This window comes from Leptonychotes weddellii, chromosome 10 (genome assembly GCF_054177405.1).
Source record: "Leptonychotes weddellii isolate Sample4059 chromosome 10, ASM5417740v2, whole genome shotgun sequence".
In the NCBI taxonomy this organism is placed as follows: Eukaryota; Metazoa; Chordata; class Mammalia; order Carnivora; family Phocidae; genus Leptonychotes; species Leptonychotes weddellii.
In genome coordinates, this window is record NC_138378.1 from 11,169,486 (window position 1) to 11,185,806 (window position 16,321).

Below are 16,321 nucleotides of genomic sequence, written 5' to 3' on the forward strand. Positions count from 1 at the left end.
CCCCACCCCCCACTCCAGCAACCCTCAGTTTGTTTCCTACAATTAAGAATTCCTCATATCAGTGAGATCATATGATACATGTCTTTCTCTGTTTGACTTATTTCACTCAACATATTTATTTATTTTTTTATGTATTTTTTTTTATTCTAATTTTTTACATTTCTGGGTTGGGCTAAAAAAACGTAGATACCCAAAACTACACCGTAATTGTTGAGCACAGATGGACTTGAATTGAGGGAAGCCCCCCCGGAGTAGAAGGCATGAGCTCTCCTAGGCAGTCTTAGAAATGTCTTTGGGCTGCTCAGAGGCCTTTCCAGTTTCCATTCATGCTAGTCTTGTGAGATTATGGAGCAACAGGCCTCTAGATTGGAAAGTTTGTTAGTAGTATAACATACTATTTACGAAAAGGACTTGAGTTGTTTAAAATACCGTAAAACAAATTAGACTTTATTGTTTTATTTCTGAAATTATTTGGACAGTGAACAGCTACTTTTATCTTCTGTTAAGTCACAGTAGCAGTGAGAAATTGAAATGAGTGAAATTATGTTGTAAAAATGCAAAAGGCATCTCAATCTCAAGGTAAGGAATCGTCTTTGTTACTGACTACAGTTGACCTGTGAACAATGCGGGTTTGAACTGCATGTGTCCATTTATATGCGGATTTCTTTTATAAATGCAGTACAGTATTATATATGTATTTTCTCTTTATGACTATGTTAATATTTTCTTTTCTCTAGCTTTATTGGAAGAATACAGTATATAATACATGTAACCTAAAATATGTGTTAATCAACTGTTTATGTTATCGGTGAGGCTTCCGGTTACCAGCTAGGCTATAAGTGATGAAGTCTTTGGGGAGTGAAAAGTTACACGTGGATTTTCGACTGTGTGGGGTGGGGGGGTCGGCACCCCTAACCCTCGCGTTGTTCAAGGATCACCTGTACTACCCTTTAAAAAGGAAGATACCTCTAGATAAATCAGATCTGAGAGTTTGAGAATTAAACTCTTATGTCGCCTGAAATCCAGTTCTAAAGAATGATTATGGTTTGGATTTACTAGAGGTAATGTGCTTTTTGTATTTTGCAATTTAATATAAGAATGTTTATGTGCAACTTGTGTTTTTGTAAATTTTCCCATGCAGTTGTATTTGCATGACCAAGCATATGGTAAGGACATTTATAAATAAAATATTTAGCCGGTAGTTAAAAGGGGGAAAAACCCCGTAAGTTTAAAAACCACACTTGTGTGATCAGACAGTATATGATGCCCAGTTTCTTTCTTTAAAATTAGTTTCGAAGTACTCCTCTCTCTCTTATGGTCATGTCTCCACAAAGTACTCTGCCCAGCTCCCAGGCAGTTGTGGCTTTTGTGGATTCTACAGTGTGCTGCTTCAGGCCATGCCATTATGTTTTCAGAAACTTTCCTCCTTATAAATTTTAGGTTTCCCCAAAACTTGAGCAACATATATCTTGATTGTCAGAAATGGTCTACTCTGGTAAATTATTATTGTTTCTTATTTTCTAGGAGTTTCCTAATCACATAACCTCTCAGAACTGAACCAAAACAGCATTATTCCCGGAGCACCTCTTTTTAAGGTACACATAATTTGGCTCTCTAATTTCAGGCCTGTTCATAAACTGTAATATTTTTGAATTCTTGAATGGCTTGTGTGGAAAATGACTTTTACTTCTGTCTGTAATGTTAGAGAAAAAGAAGAAATTGTATGCAGTCTGAATTTCTTTTTACTCTTGAGATTTAATTAGAAAGTAAATGCAGGGAAGATTGTTGGCAAGAATATAAAACCCTTTAGCCAGCACTGCCGTGTACTTTAAATGTCGAGACGTGAAAATTGGCCACTGAAGTTGTCATTAGACATAACTCGGTTGGTAAGTATCTTGCTCATAGCAGGTTTTGTAGATTGCCTTTGATTTCTCAGATTGTTTATGTAAAACTTGATTTTCAAACTTGTGGAAATAATCCAACATTGTTTTCTGTCATGAGATAGGGTTATGAATCAAGTTCCATTTACTGCTGGCTGCTTGTGGTCATCTAGACCAAAAGTTTTGTAAGAGTTGAGGATTTTACAGTTTTATATCAAGGCACTGCAAAATGCACTGCATCTGTCAGTGCTGCCTTGTATTTTAGCAGTTTCCCTCTGAGAGCTGAAAGCACAGCATCATAACATCACTGAGGTAGTGATTAGTGGACAAGTCAAACCCAGCTTTCTTTGGGAATAAGGAAATTGAAGCATAAGGAAATCAGAGAAGTTGTACCAGGCTCAATGAATGGATTTACACTGGGTTTATTTAATGCTTTTCTTTTCCAAGGACTAAACTGTTAACCATACCATGCCTCAGGATTTCTTCATTATTTTCGCCCTCTGATTGCTGAAGCTGAGGCTTTGCCGAATATCCTGTTACAGGGTGTTCTGGGGAAACTGAGGCATCGGGCAGTGGATTGCCAAGAATTGGATGGATAATTGCTGTCTTATTTGGGAGTGGAACTGAAAGCCACAACTCAGAAGTTTGATCTGATTTAACATTGTTGGTTGCTACTTAGCAGCAAGGCTGGTTTCTTAGAAACTGGGTCTTGGCTCTAGTCTGTTTTGCATGAAGATGATGGTAAATGCAGTCGTGTTTCTAGGTAGATGGCACATAGTTACAGAGTACAATTTCCCTTTTCTGAAAGGAAAAGCCAGTTAACTGTTATGTTGAACGAAGCCCCTTCTTACTTAAGAATAGGTTACACAGTGCTACTCTGAAAAATCTCCAGCAAATCATGAATAGTCACTCATTTTGGTTGGTTTAAGACATTTCTCCATGTTCTTGTAAGTCTAGATTTTAAAAACACTTCCATGTTTGCAAAAAATAATATGTGTTTGACTTTAGTTATTTTTAAGAGTTGCTCCTAGGGAATAGAAGAGGGAAGCTTGATAAGGTTGCAAAGCTAGAAAAGAAAGTAAGGTTTGCAGTTCGTTAGGCTGCAGAGGTAAAGTTTTTTTCACTTAAGTGTACAGTTTGGTATGATGGTCTTTCCAGGATGAACAATTAATAATGAATTCTCTTTTAAGAAGTGTTTCTTTAAATGGACCACCCAGTGGTTACATTTGTGTGGAAAGAAAATCCTCCATTGCCCACTTGGCACTGAGCCAAGTGTGAGACAGGGGCCACATTCAGTCACTTGGATGCAAAGATCTTGCACAGCCTGGGTTGTTTCCAGGCATTATTTTTGGCTGATTTTATTGTCTTACAAGTGATTATGCCTCCTCAGGGCTACTTGTCCTGTCTTTCTTTTGAGCACCAAGTACATAGTGGTCTTTTTGTTTTGTTTTCCCCTCTGTCTTAAGTAGTTTGGTCATATTTCTTTTAAAGAACCTTTTATTGGGTAATTTGATATTTGGGCCTGCTGTTGGATATTATTTGCTTGACATTGCCGTTGTTATTTGGAAATGGTTATGTAGGAGTATAGTGATTGCCATGTTTCTGTATTTGCGGCTGCCCTGCCTACGAGTGTTTAGATAATGTTTGGAGTCAATGAAGTGCTGTTCTGGGGATCAGAGCCACGATGGTGGGTGCTGGTAGGGGGTGAAGGTAGGAAGATGTGGTGGTGGTTGTGGGGGTGGGGTGAGTTTATTTGTAGAAAACATAAAACCACATTGCAACCAGAAAGATGTGTCCAGAAAGGATCTTAGAAATAACTGTTGAATGTAAAGGAATGGTGTGGGCATTTTAGGTGTATTTCAAGGCTATTGTAGGAAAATGGTTTATTCCTTAGCTTTTTTATTGTTGTTGACAAAGTTTCTCTGAGAGTGGAGCCTCTCAAAACCTAGAGAACTAATAGATTTACAGTTGGTTGCTTAAAGATCTCTTTTTGTGTCTTTGAGGAAAAGTTTAACAAATAGATTTTTTCTAGCACTTGAGAATGTACAATATGCCGTATAAGGTTTCACATGTAGTAGATGCTTGATAAGTTTTTGTTGAATGTGGAATGAATATACTATCCTGAAATTGCTGTTCATACAGCTGATGCTTTATCCTGGCAAGGAACTGGAGTGCTCTTGTGTCTGTGTACCCACACTACATAAGATTTGATGGAGGACTTTGTTCAGGCGTTAGCAGTCCTGCCCTCACTAGGCATTCATTGGACAGTAGCGCAACCCCAAGAAAAGGATGGTGAGGGTAGAGATTTTGGGTAAAATGTTTGTGGCTATCTAAGCTTGTTCAGAATTGTGGTGATTTCTCTTCTCCTTTTTTTCTTTTTCTCTTTTTCTTTCTAACATATCTTGTTTGGAAACATCACTTACTGCAAAGGGGAATGATGTGTTGAACACAAAAGTATACCTTCATTTTAAGTTATATATTAATCTAGTTACAAATTGGATATTAAAATGTTTTTCCATAATTGCTGAAGTAGTTGTTTCATATTACAATGATTTAACAATCTGTTAGTTGAAAGTGAATATAAGACTAAGCACTCTTGCAGATAGTTCTGTAAACTATTTCTAGAAGAATCTGCCTTTTTGTTTATTAAACAAATCACTCAGATGGTACACTCAGTATGGCCTAGTCTTGGTAGATCACTGCTGAGTGAGGAATTTGCATTTGTGTCTCCTCACTTTTTTTTTCTTTTCTGGAGAGAGAGAGAGACAGTGAGCACGCGCGAGAAGGGGGAGAGGAAGAGAGAGTATCCCAAGCAGGCTCCACACCCAGCACGGAGCTCACCTGGGGTTTGATCTCACGACCCTGAGATCACGACCTGAGCTGAAATCAAGAGTTGGACACTCATTCGACCGAGCCACCCAGACACCTCTGTTCCTGATCAATTTTTAACACATTATGTATAATTTTTAAAAATGCTTAGGGGCGCTGGGTAGTTAAGTGTCTGACTCGATCTCATCTCAGGTCTTGATCTCAGGGTCATGAGTTTGAGCCCCACATTGGGCTCCATGCTGGGCATGGAAAATACCTTAATTGTAGAATTTTGTAGAATTCATGTGCCCATATTCCCCTTCCCACAACCCATTAAAAAGTATGTGACACTTGTGAAATGGAAGCTGCCATCCAAGGTGAGACTGTTTTTATGAGAAGATTTTTGTGTCCTCAAGCCAAATTTGGGACTTGGAATTAGGAGTCTTTAAAAAAAAAAAAGGTATTCGTAACTCTATCCTATCACCTCTCTTTGTGTTTTAGTGCTTGTATGTGCTACGTAAATATAAGGATTTGAGAATAAGATGTGAACATGTTTTCCTGAGTTGGTGTCTAAAGCTCTTGAGATAAGAGAAACCAGAGGCTTCTCGTCTGTGCTGGAGGCCGGAGACAGGGAAATAGCACGACCCAGGCTTAACAGTTAAAGGTGCTTTCAGTGCTGAGGAAAGCTGAAGTCTTTGTGTTTTCAGTTTTCCACCTAATTTTACTGTGTGTAAAATATTGTTCATTTATAAGAAGACTGACAAATCATTTTAATCTCTTTGGAGTCCCTAACTTATCTGGTATCAAGTAACCCTTAAAGATAGGCTCAGAAGAAAAGACACGATCTCATGGAAGGATTTCATCTTCAGGACAGGGTAGTACTGTTGAGCAACAGGTGCCAAATCTGTACAGAAGTGGTATCTCCAGAATTCCCTGATTCCCCTGAATGCTGCTGTGCACTCTATAAATAGCAGTAGTGAAAAGCTTTATTTTTTGTTCAAGTTATGTGGGTAAATAATATATTTTACCCCATTTATAACTATGTTAGCTGCCTGGCTTCTCTTTGGGAAAGGAGCGTCTATTTGGGTAAAATATTAGCCTCAATTTCTTAGAGCCTTTTGAGATAAAAAGGGGATTTTCTTAAGAATATAAGCTGCTTATTAGTGAGATTTTGTGGGTTAGTATATGTGTACTCGAAACAACATCCTTGGCTCCTCTGTGCATTAGATACCAGTAACTCCTCCCATCCTCCAGTGGGCGACAGCCAAATAATGGATCCAGACCACTCCGAAGAACTGACTTGTCCCCTCTTTAGAACCACTGCATTAAATTCTCTTTTCAGGCTTAGAGACACATAAGAGCGTTCATGGGCTAATGGGTGCTGTTTGGTATTGGTCACGGTGGACATTAGAAATTTGTAGATGAGTACAGCCGTATTCGGGTTTTAGGAAATTTTTATTTGCAATTTTGAACTACTTGTTTCCCAGTTACAGAGACACAGCTCCAGGTGAACTCAAGGTAACATTTTGGGGGCAGTCTTAATTAAAGGCCACTTGTTCCCTTTTTCAGCTTGTAGAAAATCTGTATTTAAGTCTGTGACCGGACCTGCTGGCTGTGGGCCTGCTCTGCTCAGCACGGGCCAGAATAGATCTCTGGGCCCCACCCTTTCTAAATTTAGTTCATTCATTCAGTCTCATACCCTCAGAGCAACCTAGGGCAGGATTGGGTTGCTGCCTCTGGGGTGCACGTAGGCTCTGGAGTCTAGACACTTGGTTTTTGGCATAGTTTTTGACCTGTGACTAGTGGTTGGTGGTGTGAAGTTGTGAGTACACTATAGGTGAGTTTTTTGTTTTTTGGTAGAAAAATGCCCTCAAGACAGAGTTTAGAAAGAGAGGGGAGAAGGGAGTGCAGGGGGGTTGAGGGGCACTGAGAGAGAAATATTTCTATTTCTCAGCTGAAGGAAATCAAAACAATGAAACAAGGTCCTAGCTGATTTCTTTTTTTTTTTTTTTTTAAGATTTTATTTATTCATGAGAGACAGAGAGGCAGAGGGAGAAGCAGGCTCCCCGCAGAGCAGGGAGCCCGATGCGGGACTCGATCCCAGGACCCTGGGATCATGACCTGAGCCGGAGGCAGACGCTCAACCGACTGAGCCACCCAGGCGTCCCTGTCCTAGCTGATTTCTGAATGGTTCTGGAGTTGTTTCTTGATGTTGGCAACTTGTCTACCAGGACAGTTACCTAGTCTTAGTGAATCTCCTCTGTTCCTTTGTTCCGACTCCAAAAGAAAACAAGGAACAACTGCAGTACGGGGGATTTTGGTGAATAAGGGGATGTTTCTGTATCCAAAGTCATGTTTGAGCTGAGGTGTTTGGGTTGTTGTTTTTAGTTTTGCAGTTCTTTTTGCTCTCAGCAAGAGAGAATGTGCCAGAACTTCTCAAGTAACTTAATTGCTCTGGTCATTCATCTCTTTCTAAAGGTCCAGCTTTAATTAAAAATTACTCTGAGACTTTTTAAAAAATTAAGTAACAATTACTCTGTAATAGAACTTCTGATTTGTTGCTGGTTTCTGTTTTGGTTGGCTTTTTCTACTCTTTGTTGCTCTTGGTTATTTTGGGAGTACTTTTGACTTGGTTAAACATTTTCAGCTTTTTGAAGGATGACTCTGAACATAAGCAGAACTGTCCTTATTTTTGACTTATGAAGAAAATTTAAATGTATTTAGAAGTAATGTCTTTGGAACTTAGAAGATGAGGTAAATAGTCTCCTCTGCTCCCCGGGTTCCACTCCCCAGCCACACCAGTGAAATTACCAATCTGAAATCTGTTCCTCTCTTCTTTATCTTCTCCACTTTTGCTTTTAATCGTACAAACACTATAGAATGTTCTTTACTATTCAAGTAATTTCTGAGGATCCTGTATATTGATGTAGATGCAAGTTTTGTTTGGGGTCTGTAACTAAATGAGACCATCTCAACAAACCTCATAGGAAAAAGATCTTATACCATCATAAGGAAAAGAAACAGCAAAAGTGAGAAATTCCTGTGTTTCTTCAGTCAGCCTAAAGGAAAACTGTAAGGGTGCCAGTCTGAGCACCTTCGGTGGAAGCAGTGTTGACATTCACCCATTAATGGTCTTAGGAACCCAGTGTGCTTTCAGCTTCTGATAATTTTGAGGCCAGAAATCTTTACTGTATCCATATAGTATGGAAGGCCTCTCCCTATTTTTTTTAATTGGCCATTTTGAATATAGGCTGTAGTTTGTAATTCTTAATATTCAACAAGGAATATCATTAAGCCCTACTGATGCTCTTTATAAAATAAACATGCAGAGCAGACGGGTATTGCAAGTCATTTAAAAGCAGTGTCAGAAAGTCATAAGGCCAGGAACCTCACTGCGTACCGAGGGGAAACCCACTTCTGATATATCGGTGGAGCTACAGGCTCAGTGGGACTATTTTCATTCTTGAGTAGGTGACACCGATTTTGACTGAATATTGGCAATTACATATCTCCTCTATAATTTACCTTTTTATTTTCTTTCCCTTACAACTTTTAGGTAGAACTTTAGACTTCATAGCACTGAATTAACCTGCACTGAAAGCTGTTTACCTGCAGTTGTTCACTTTTGTTGAAAGTGACCATGTCTCAAGTTCAAGTGCAAGTTCAGAACCCATCTGCTGCTCTCTCAGGGAGCCAAATACTGAACAAGAACCAGTCTCTTCTCTCCCAGCCTTTGATGAGTATTCCTTCTACTACTAGCTCTCTGCCCTCTGAAAATGCAGGTAGACCTATTCAAAACTCTGCTTTACCCTCTGCATCTCTTACACCCACCAGTGCAGCTGCAGGTAAGCGTATGAATCCAAGTGTCTTCTTTTTCAAATGTTTTCTTAGCCTGTTTTTTGATCTGATAAGTAGATTGCAGATGTAGGGAGCTCTCACATTACCTTCAAGAAGCAGAAGAAAGTTTTTTTTTTTTTTTTTTTAAAGATTTTATTTATTTATTTGACAGAGAGAGAGAGAGTGAAAGCAGGAACACAAGCAGGGGGAGTGGGAGAAGGAGAAGCAGGCTCCCTGCTAAGCAGGGAGCCCGATGCGGGGCTTGATCCCAGGACCCTGGGATCATGACCTCAGCCGAAGGCAGACGCTTAACGACTGAGCCGCCCAGGCGTCCCAGAAGACAGTATTAACACCCATGCTTCTTTATTCCAGATGTAAAACACTCGGTTGTATACTGGGTTGTCGGAGGCCTGAGTTGACAGACCATTTCAAAGTGTAAGAAAGGGAATTGAAAACTAAACTATAAAACCTAGCTTATTATAAAGTGGCAGCCAGCAGAAAGGATTGAACAGTAAATACCACTTTGGATTTGTATTGTTGTATGGGAAAATTCTCCTTTTAAAATTATTTCCCAGAACTGACAAAGAATTCTTGTATGTGTAAGCCCTTGTTTTAGATGTCTGTAAGATTATATCCCAAGCAAGGGAGCAGCCAGATTTACCGGAAAGCAGGAGAGTGCGTTGGCATTTGTTAATTTTTATTTTGAACAGGTCAGTTTAAATTGAGATTCCAGAGGTAGTTCAGAAATCACAGTGAGGACCAATTAGAAATTGAACAAAGAAGCAGAGATTTTTGAAGAGGAATAAGTTCAGAAGCATTTAAATCTGACTGTTAGGAAAATAAAGATGAACTAAATGTACTCGTTGATGGGGCATGTGGCTGGCTCAGTGTGAAGAACATGCGACCCTTGATCTCCGGGTTGTAAGTTCGAGCCCCACATTGGGTGTAGAGATTACTTAAAAAAAAAAAAAAAAAAAAGTTCCAAATAAATGTGCTCATTGATGAGAAAAGACTTGAAACAGCTGAAAAATAAACAATCCTGAAAATAATATTCTGCTTCCCAACCCTTCCCCATAGTGGCAAAACCAATTAAATGGGGTGCCAACATGGGTGTCTCCATAGCAGAGTCACCTTCTAACAGATTCTTTCAACCCCTTGTACCTGACAATTTCCCTTGCATTTCCTCCTTCATTTCTCATTTCCTTTATAAATCTGTTCTTAGAGTGTTGGCTCATCCCCCTCTCAGCTGCACGGCATCTGTCACCCTACCTCTAGGCTTCCTTGGGCTGGCTCACTGGAGAGCTATCTTGACTTGTCATAATACCCAACAGATTCAGTTTTCCCCACATTTGCCATTGGAGACCATCTTCAAAGGAAATGTCACAGACTGTTTCAGTCCTCTGGGATTTACTGCTTTTTCTTCTAATGCGTTCTTATATCCACATCCTGCTGACTTGGTAAAACCCCTGCCCGCCAAGGCCATTTTATTTTACTTGTATAATTCTCAGAAGTAGATAAGGTCTGAGGGTGGCAACCTCTGGAGATAAGACTAGGGGATGCCCCAGGAACGAGAAGTTAGCCGTGTGGAACACGACAGTCGTTGTTTGAGAAATGGCATTGGCACGTTGAGTTTTGTGCAATAACCGACAGGGTCCAGCTGACGGCTGTTGTGGTGACCAGTGTGTCTGTGCTCACAAGACCTCCGTGTTATTCCCGCGGTTGGCTGTAACAACAGTGCTTCATCTGATTTCAAGTCTTGCTTGCTGCCGTGGTTTGGTTATCCCCCTGACCTCGGTTCGCTCTCTTCGGAAGACACGCTCTCCTAGGCTCCCCGGCTTCGGCTGGCTCAGAGCGGACCCCAGCCGTGCCTTCAGGCGGGCGCCCCCGCGTGGTTTGCTGCTGTGCGGCACCGCTGCTCTGACTCCTTAGACCTTCCGTTTTCCCTCTTTTCTCGTATCCCCGGGAGAGCAGCAGTCCTATATACTGCTAGTTGACTTCATTGCTCTGACGTTATTTTTCAGTTCCTTCTAGCATGGCACACCCCAAAGAGAAAACCCCAATGTGTCTTGTGAATGAGTTAGCCCGTTTCAACAAGATTCAGCCTGAGTATAAGCTTTTGCGTGAGCAAGGTCCAGCTCACTGTAAGGTAAATATTGTCCATACTGCTTGTGCATTTCTAACCCACCAGGAATGTTTTCTGTCTTTTTATGCTGCTCCAAGTGGTGCTGTGGTTCAGAATACGTACTTCCCAACCACTGAGGCTGTCTTCAAGAGATGCAAAAGTATAGATTTTTGGCAAGTCATTTCTCTTCATCCTTGCAGAATGGGTCAAAGAAAAGACATGCTTCTTTTTGGGATATATGGCTTTTAAAATTCCAATTAGTGTGTGGTTGTGTTTAGGACTCTGAATAGAGACAATTCCCAAGCACCTGTGAATGACTTCCTGCGAGTTTTCCAGGCTCTGGGCCTCCTGGCTACAGCCTGCCTCGGGCTCCTTTCCTGCTTGTTTGCACGAACCCTAGACTGGGCAGGGAGAGGAGGGGAACAGGAAATCCGTTTTGCCACTTGTCAGCAATCCAGGTAAAAGGTTTGAAGATGAGGGGTAGAAATTAGTCTCAGAGTGAGTCCTTTGGATTGTCTCTGATTTCACTTATCCTTGTCTTTCCCCATATCTTAGAGAATGGAAGACTGACTGTAATTTAAATTTTTACTATTTGTTACTCAGGAATTCAGTCTTTGAAGCTCGTTTGATATCTGTGCTAACGTAAATCTTGGAACTTAAATGTGTGCATATCTGGCTTTATCTTTGCAGCTGCAGTGTGAGAGAGGGTATGGTGTCAGAGAGAAGGAATCGGGTCTCCTATTTCTGATCCTAGCTTTGCAGTAAAGATAATATTATTAAGGATGAGTTATTGGTCTCTTTATGCGTCACTTTTCTTGACATGCAGACCTCAAGCCTTGAATGATATACCTACCAAGTTTCCCTTTTCATTTGACTAAAAACAACATCGACCACAGTCCTAAATAGGCACCATAGTGTGGTTAGGTGAGTCGCCTTTGGTGTGAGACAGATGTGGGTTTAAATCTCAGCTTCTTCTAGCTGTGTGACCTTGGGCAAGCTACTGCTGTTTTTGAACCTCAGTCTCCTCCTCTTTAAAATGGGGATAAGACCTACCCAAATAGGCCTACTGTGAGAATTAAATGAGAGACTGTATGTTAAAGTGTGGAGCACAATGCCTGGCGATTATTAAGTGCTGCAGAAATGGTAGCTATTATTATTAGGCATTTGAGAAACACAGAAATTTCTACTCATGTGAAGCTAGTTTTATTCTAAAGCATGATCGTATTTGAAATGTTTCTTTACTTTTGGAAGGCAATTAGTGATTTTCTATAACTGTTCTGTTTCTTCTGCGGGATTTTTTTTGCAGACCTTAACTTTGGGATTCCCTTTATTAACTGTTTTTGGTATTTTTTGAAACACGTACTTTTTCACTTAAACTTCAGTGGTACTGTAGGTCATTTGGCTGTGTGTTCAATCTGTAACTGCCCCCTTTTTTTTTAACCTTCAAGTTATTCAAAGAGGAAAAGTTATTCCCTCCTAAGTGACTGTTAGACTCTTTAAAAAGTCGGTGGTGTGGTATGGTTTGAATTCTGTGAAAACCTAGATTCTGACCTCGCTACCAACCCTCCATGTGGGAGGCAGCAGAGCCACAACAGCGCAGATGGGGGAAGTGCTGGAGAAAGGCGAGACTGTTGATAAAATTAACTCTTTGCTTTTTAGCTTTTCCCCTTCAGCGTCTTTCCGTGAAAGGATCATGAAATGCCCTGGAGGTTGGGGATTGCACAGCACTGTAGGCTCCTGCTGTTTGGCTGCTCAGGCCAGCCACTGTTTTGAGTCCGTGCTGTTGGTGCTGAATGAGTACCCTTGTGAACTGCAGCATTAATTCAGGGGACCCCCTAATGGTTCCAGTGGGGTGAGGATTTCTTAATTTTTCCCCTTTAGTGGAAGCTGTGTACTGAGGGAATCCTGAAGTTAAGACCTACAAGAAAAATCATCTGTGAAGGCAAGGCACACCCATCCCTCTAGGCACCAAATTTCTGTGGTCTGGACATTTTCAGATGATGTAGATGCATTCACATCAGTATTTCTCATGTACATTGTTTGTAATGAAACAGAGTGATAGCCTGTGATAAAGAAAAGCAGAAAAATAAAAGCTCCACTTGGTTTTGCTAAATTCCAAAGTAGTGAGTCTCAAACTTCATAGTGCGTCAGAATCACTAGGGGAGCTTATTAAAGATACACTTGCTCCGGTCTCCCCTCTTGCTCCTCAGTCAAAATCCATGGGCATGTGTATTTTACCAAGTTTCCTGGATGAGCACCAAAGTTAGAGAATCACTGTGACATGATGGGTCATATTTTTTGACAGAGTATTAATTCAGTTCTGATAGGATTAACATAACCTAATTTTAAGAATGGAGTGTGTATTTGGGTTACCTTTATACTTAAGAAGGAATAAAGAGGTTTGCCATTGTCAGCATTTGCTGAGGACAAAATTAGCTGTTTTGGATGCCTCCTTGAGTTCAGAAACGTTTCTTGATCTTTGCTTACTGTGGATCAGATTTTCTTCTGAAGGTGGAGGGAGTGTCTGAATAATAGAGTAATCTTAGCAAAGTCGAAGGCAGCGTTTTAGAGCCTGGCTGACATTCCCAAATTTATTCAAGTGTTTGTCCTCCTGGGATTGTGTTTTCAGACAAGAGACCACAAACGCATGAGAACATCAAAACGAACGTCTTAATTTATATGAGATACTATGTGTCTAAATCAAGTTTGCTATATTTCTTCCATGAGAAGTAATTGGAAGACAGTTTCTATTTGGATGACTTCCAAAAAATCAACGTCTAATATTTAATATATGCAGGAAAACTTTTCTTAATCTCTATGCTTACCCCCATTTTTCAAAGCATAGTTTTGTCACAGAATGCTGTTCAATGCTAGTCAATGATATATGTATCTTTTGGTGTTTATAGAAACAACAAAAAATGGGGGTGAAGGGATAAATTGCCAAGATAATAATCAGGCCTTTTAAACCATGGCCATAAAAAATGTTCAAGGTCCAACGTGACATACTATAGTCAACATCAGGTATCATGAATTGAGAGCTCACAATTTTCATTTGTAGGTGTTTACAGTACAGCTAACACTTGGAGATCAGCACTGGGAAGCTGAAGGAACTAGTATTAAAAAAGCCCAGCACACAGCTGCTGCCAAAGCTTTGGAAGGAACAAAATTTCCTAAACCCATAGTCCGCCCTTTTCGTAGCGAAGGAAGGAATCCAGGTATTATGCGTGGGCCAAGACAGGTTCCTTTCAAAAGTGTGTTTAGAGGTACCCATTCAGTATGTATATGAATTCTTTCTTAACTAACTTGTTGATTTTGAAAGCACAGTTTCTACACTACCAGTGGCAAACACTTACCTTTTCAGAATCCTTAACCATACTCTAAATCTGAAGCATGGGTTCCCAATCTCTGGTCCCGTGACTCCTGAGGATCTGCAAAGAAGGTCCAGAGAGGTGGGGGGGCTGTCACCAGACAATTTCCAAGGTTTCAGAAAAGCTTAGAGAAAATACCTTTTGTTCCTCGATAAGGTGGTACAGATTGCCAAGAATGTAGGCCTTAGCTGGGATCACTTCAACCCAGTGTGGAAATACCAGTTATAACACATTGATCAGAAACGCTGATTGTCAGTTTCATGTCTCCTGATCCTTAAACAGAATGAGAAAATAACTTAAATATTTATCACTTAAATACTATTAGTAGACAATATCTCTTCAAACAAGGGACCCACGGAGAAGGGAGAAGACTGATAGAGAAGAGCATCTGGTAAAAGCTTGGGAACCACTGACCTGCCACGGTGGGTGGGAGTTGTAGCCACGTTACCTGTCATCACACACGAAGCCATCCCAGTCCCTTTGTACACAGGAAGAAATCTGAGGGATCTCGGCTACACCTTTCTTGTTGCTTTTAATTTCTCTGTGTTGTTTCAGATTCATTCTCTACTGCAGGTAGATTTTCTGGGTCAGAACTGCTCTGAAGATGATTCAGTTTATGTTAAAATGCAACTGTATGAATCATATAAAAAAAATAAAATTCTCATGTTAGGAAGAGAGAAGCTGGTTACTTCTGTGACCCTCTGATTTTGCAAACCCAAAGATATTCTTATAGATTTGATTCATGCACTAAATTTAGTTGAACCAGTTACAGTACAGAATCAAGTCATTTTTTATTTTCCTCTACGTACATAAAATGCCTAAAGAGGCCTTTTTAAGTGGATTTTCGTGTGCCTTTAAGTTGACCTTTGCCATTGCTAGTGTTGTTCTGTGTTTGATGTGCAGGTGTTGTTTTCAAATGTGATTGTGCATTGACACTGCTCTTTCCAGCCTGATTTTCCTTTTACATTACATGTTTTTAACAATTTATGAACTGGATGAACTGAGGGAAAAAAATTGGAAAATGAACAGTGTGTATTTTCTATAGTTGATAATTCTGAGATAACTTATACTTGCTGTTGTTTATATGGAAACAGAACTAATTTTCCTAACAAGTATTCTCACAGGTCAAATCCCAATGTAAATATTGAGATTGGAAATATCTGAATATTTTGCCGCCCTCATCTGACTTCTCCAGATACAATTTACTTGCCTCCTCCTCAGTGATTCCACACCTTTCCTTATAGCACACATCCTGTTGTATAGTAGTTCTTTGAGAGTGTTTGTGTTATTTGAATCCTCTGGGGCAAGAATTGTATCCCTTAGCACAGTGCTTTACATCCACTTAGTACTTAGTAAGTGCATCATTCTATGAAATAGCGTGCATCAACACACTTCTAAGTGTAAGCCAATAGCCCAGCAAGTCAGTACAGCCAGAGTTATACTGGCTAAGGATTCCCAAACAGTAAAAGGATTTGGACAGTCGCAGGGATTTTTTTAATCATGGAATTTGATGTGTATTGGAACTGATTTCTAATAACTGGAATGTGTGGCTTTCACTGATAACATCTTGTGCTAGTTGTTACAATAGCTCTTATGGTGTATTTTGTGCTGTTGACTGTGTATTAATATCTAGAAATCACAGCAGATTCTTGGATTTCCTGACCTGACGCCTAGCAATGTAGTACTTATATCCTTTCATGAAATGCATTATGAATCCAGTTAGTAGAAAGCATGCTATTCTTTCTGATTTTAGTGACCGTCATTCTCATGTCAGAAAACAACCAGTTCTCTGTGTTGATTATGTGTTGCAGAAAGCATAACCCCTACTGTAGAACTAAATGCACTGTGCATGAAACTTGGAAAAAAACCAATGTATAAGCCTGTCGACCCTTACTCTCGGATGCAGTCCACCTATAACTACAACATGAGAGGAGGTGCTTATCCCCCAAGGTATGTGTCTGTTTGTTTTAAATACAGGTGAAAATATATCTCATTTTTGACATGGAAGAATAAAATCTGTAGATTGTGGGGCACATAATGATTTGGTCATATTTAGGCTTGCCAAATGTTGAAGTCAGTCTTAATTGTGCTGGTACTTTTGGAAGTATGTCTTAATGCTTCTTTAACTCTTGTCGCTAGGGGCGCCTGGGTGGCTCAGTCGTTAAGCGTCTGCCTTCAGCTCAGGTCATGATTCCCAGGTCCTGGGATCGAGCCCCACATCCGGCTCCCAGCTCAGCAGGGAGTCTGCTTCTCCCTCTCCCTCCCCCCTGCTTGTGCTCTCTCTGTCTCTGTCTGTCTCTCTCTCA

At 40.3% G+C, this 16,321-nt stretch overlaps 1 protein-coding gene and 1 non-coding gene across 10 annotated transcripts in view; one reads left to right on the top strand and one right to left on the bottom strand.

The window, feature by feature from the left end:
- The window catches only part of STAU1 (staufen double-stranded RNA binding protein 1), a 55,499-nt gene that overhangs the window by 8,938 nt on the left and 30,240 nt on the right, over positions 1–16,321 (top strand). For 4 of the 9 annotated variants that reach the window (XM_081831927.1, XM_081831929.1, XM_081831926.1 and 1 more), the window contains exons 2-6: positions 1,525–1,595; positions 8,245–8,533; positions 10,547–10,671; positions 13,706–13,862; positions 15,827–15,965. In XM_081831927.1, the coding sequence (XP_081688053.1) occupies positions 8,329–8,533; positions 10,547–10,671; positions 13,706–13,862; positions 15,827–15,965 (626 nt within the window). In that variant the 5' untranslated portion in view covers positions 1,525–1,595; positions 8,245–8,328. Of the gene's footprint in view, positions 1–1,524; positions 1,596–8,244; positions 8,534–10,546; positions 10,672–13,705; positions 13,863–15,826; positions 15,966–16,321 lie in introns of those variants that run through there. The other 5 variants (XM_081831930.1, XM_081831931.1, XM_081831933.1 and 2 more) reach the window with 4 other exon arrangements.
- On the bottom strand, positions 3,997–4,174 carry LOC115938989 (U4atac minor spliceosomal RNA). The gene has a single exon (XR_004073959.1). It is a non-coding gene; the product is annotated as a U4atac minor spliceosomal RNA (small nuclear RNA).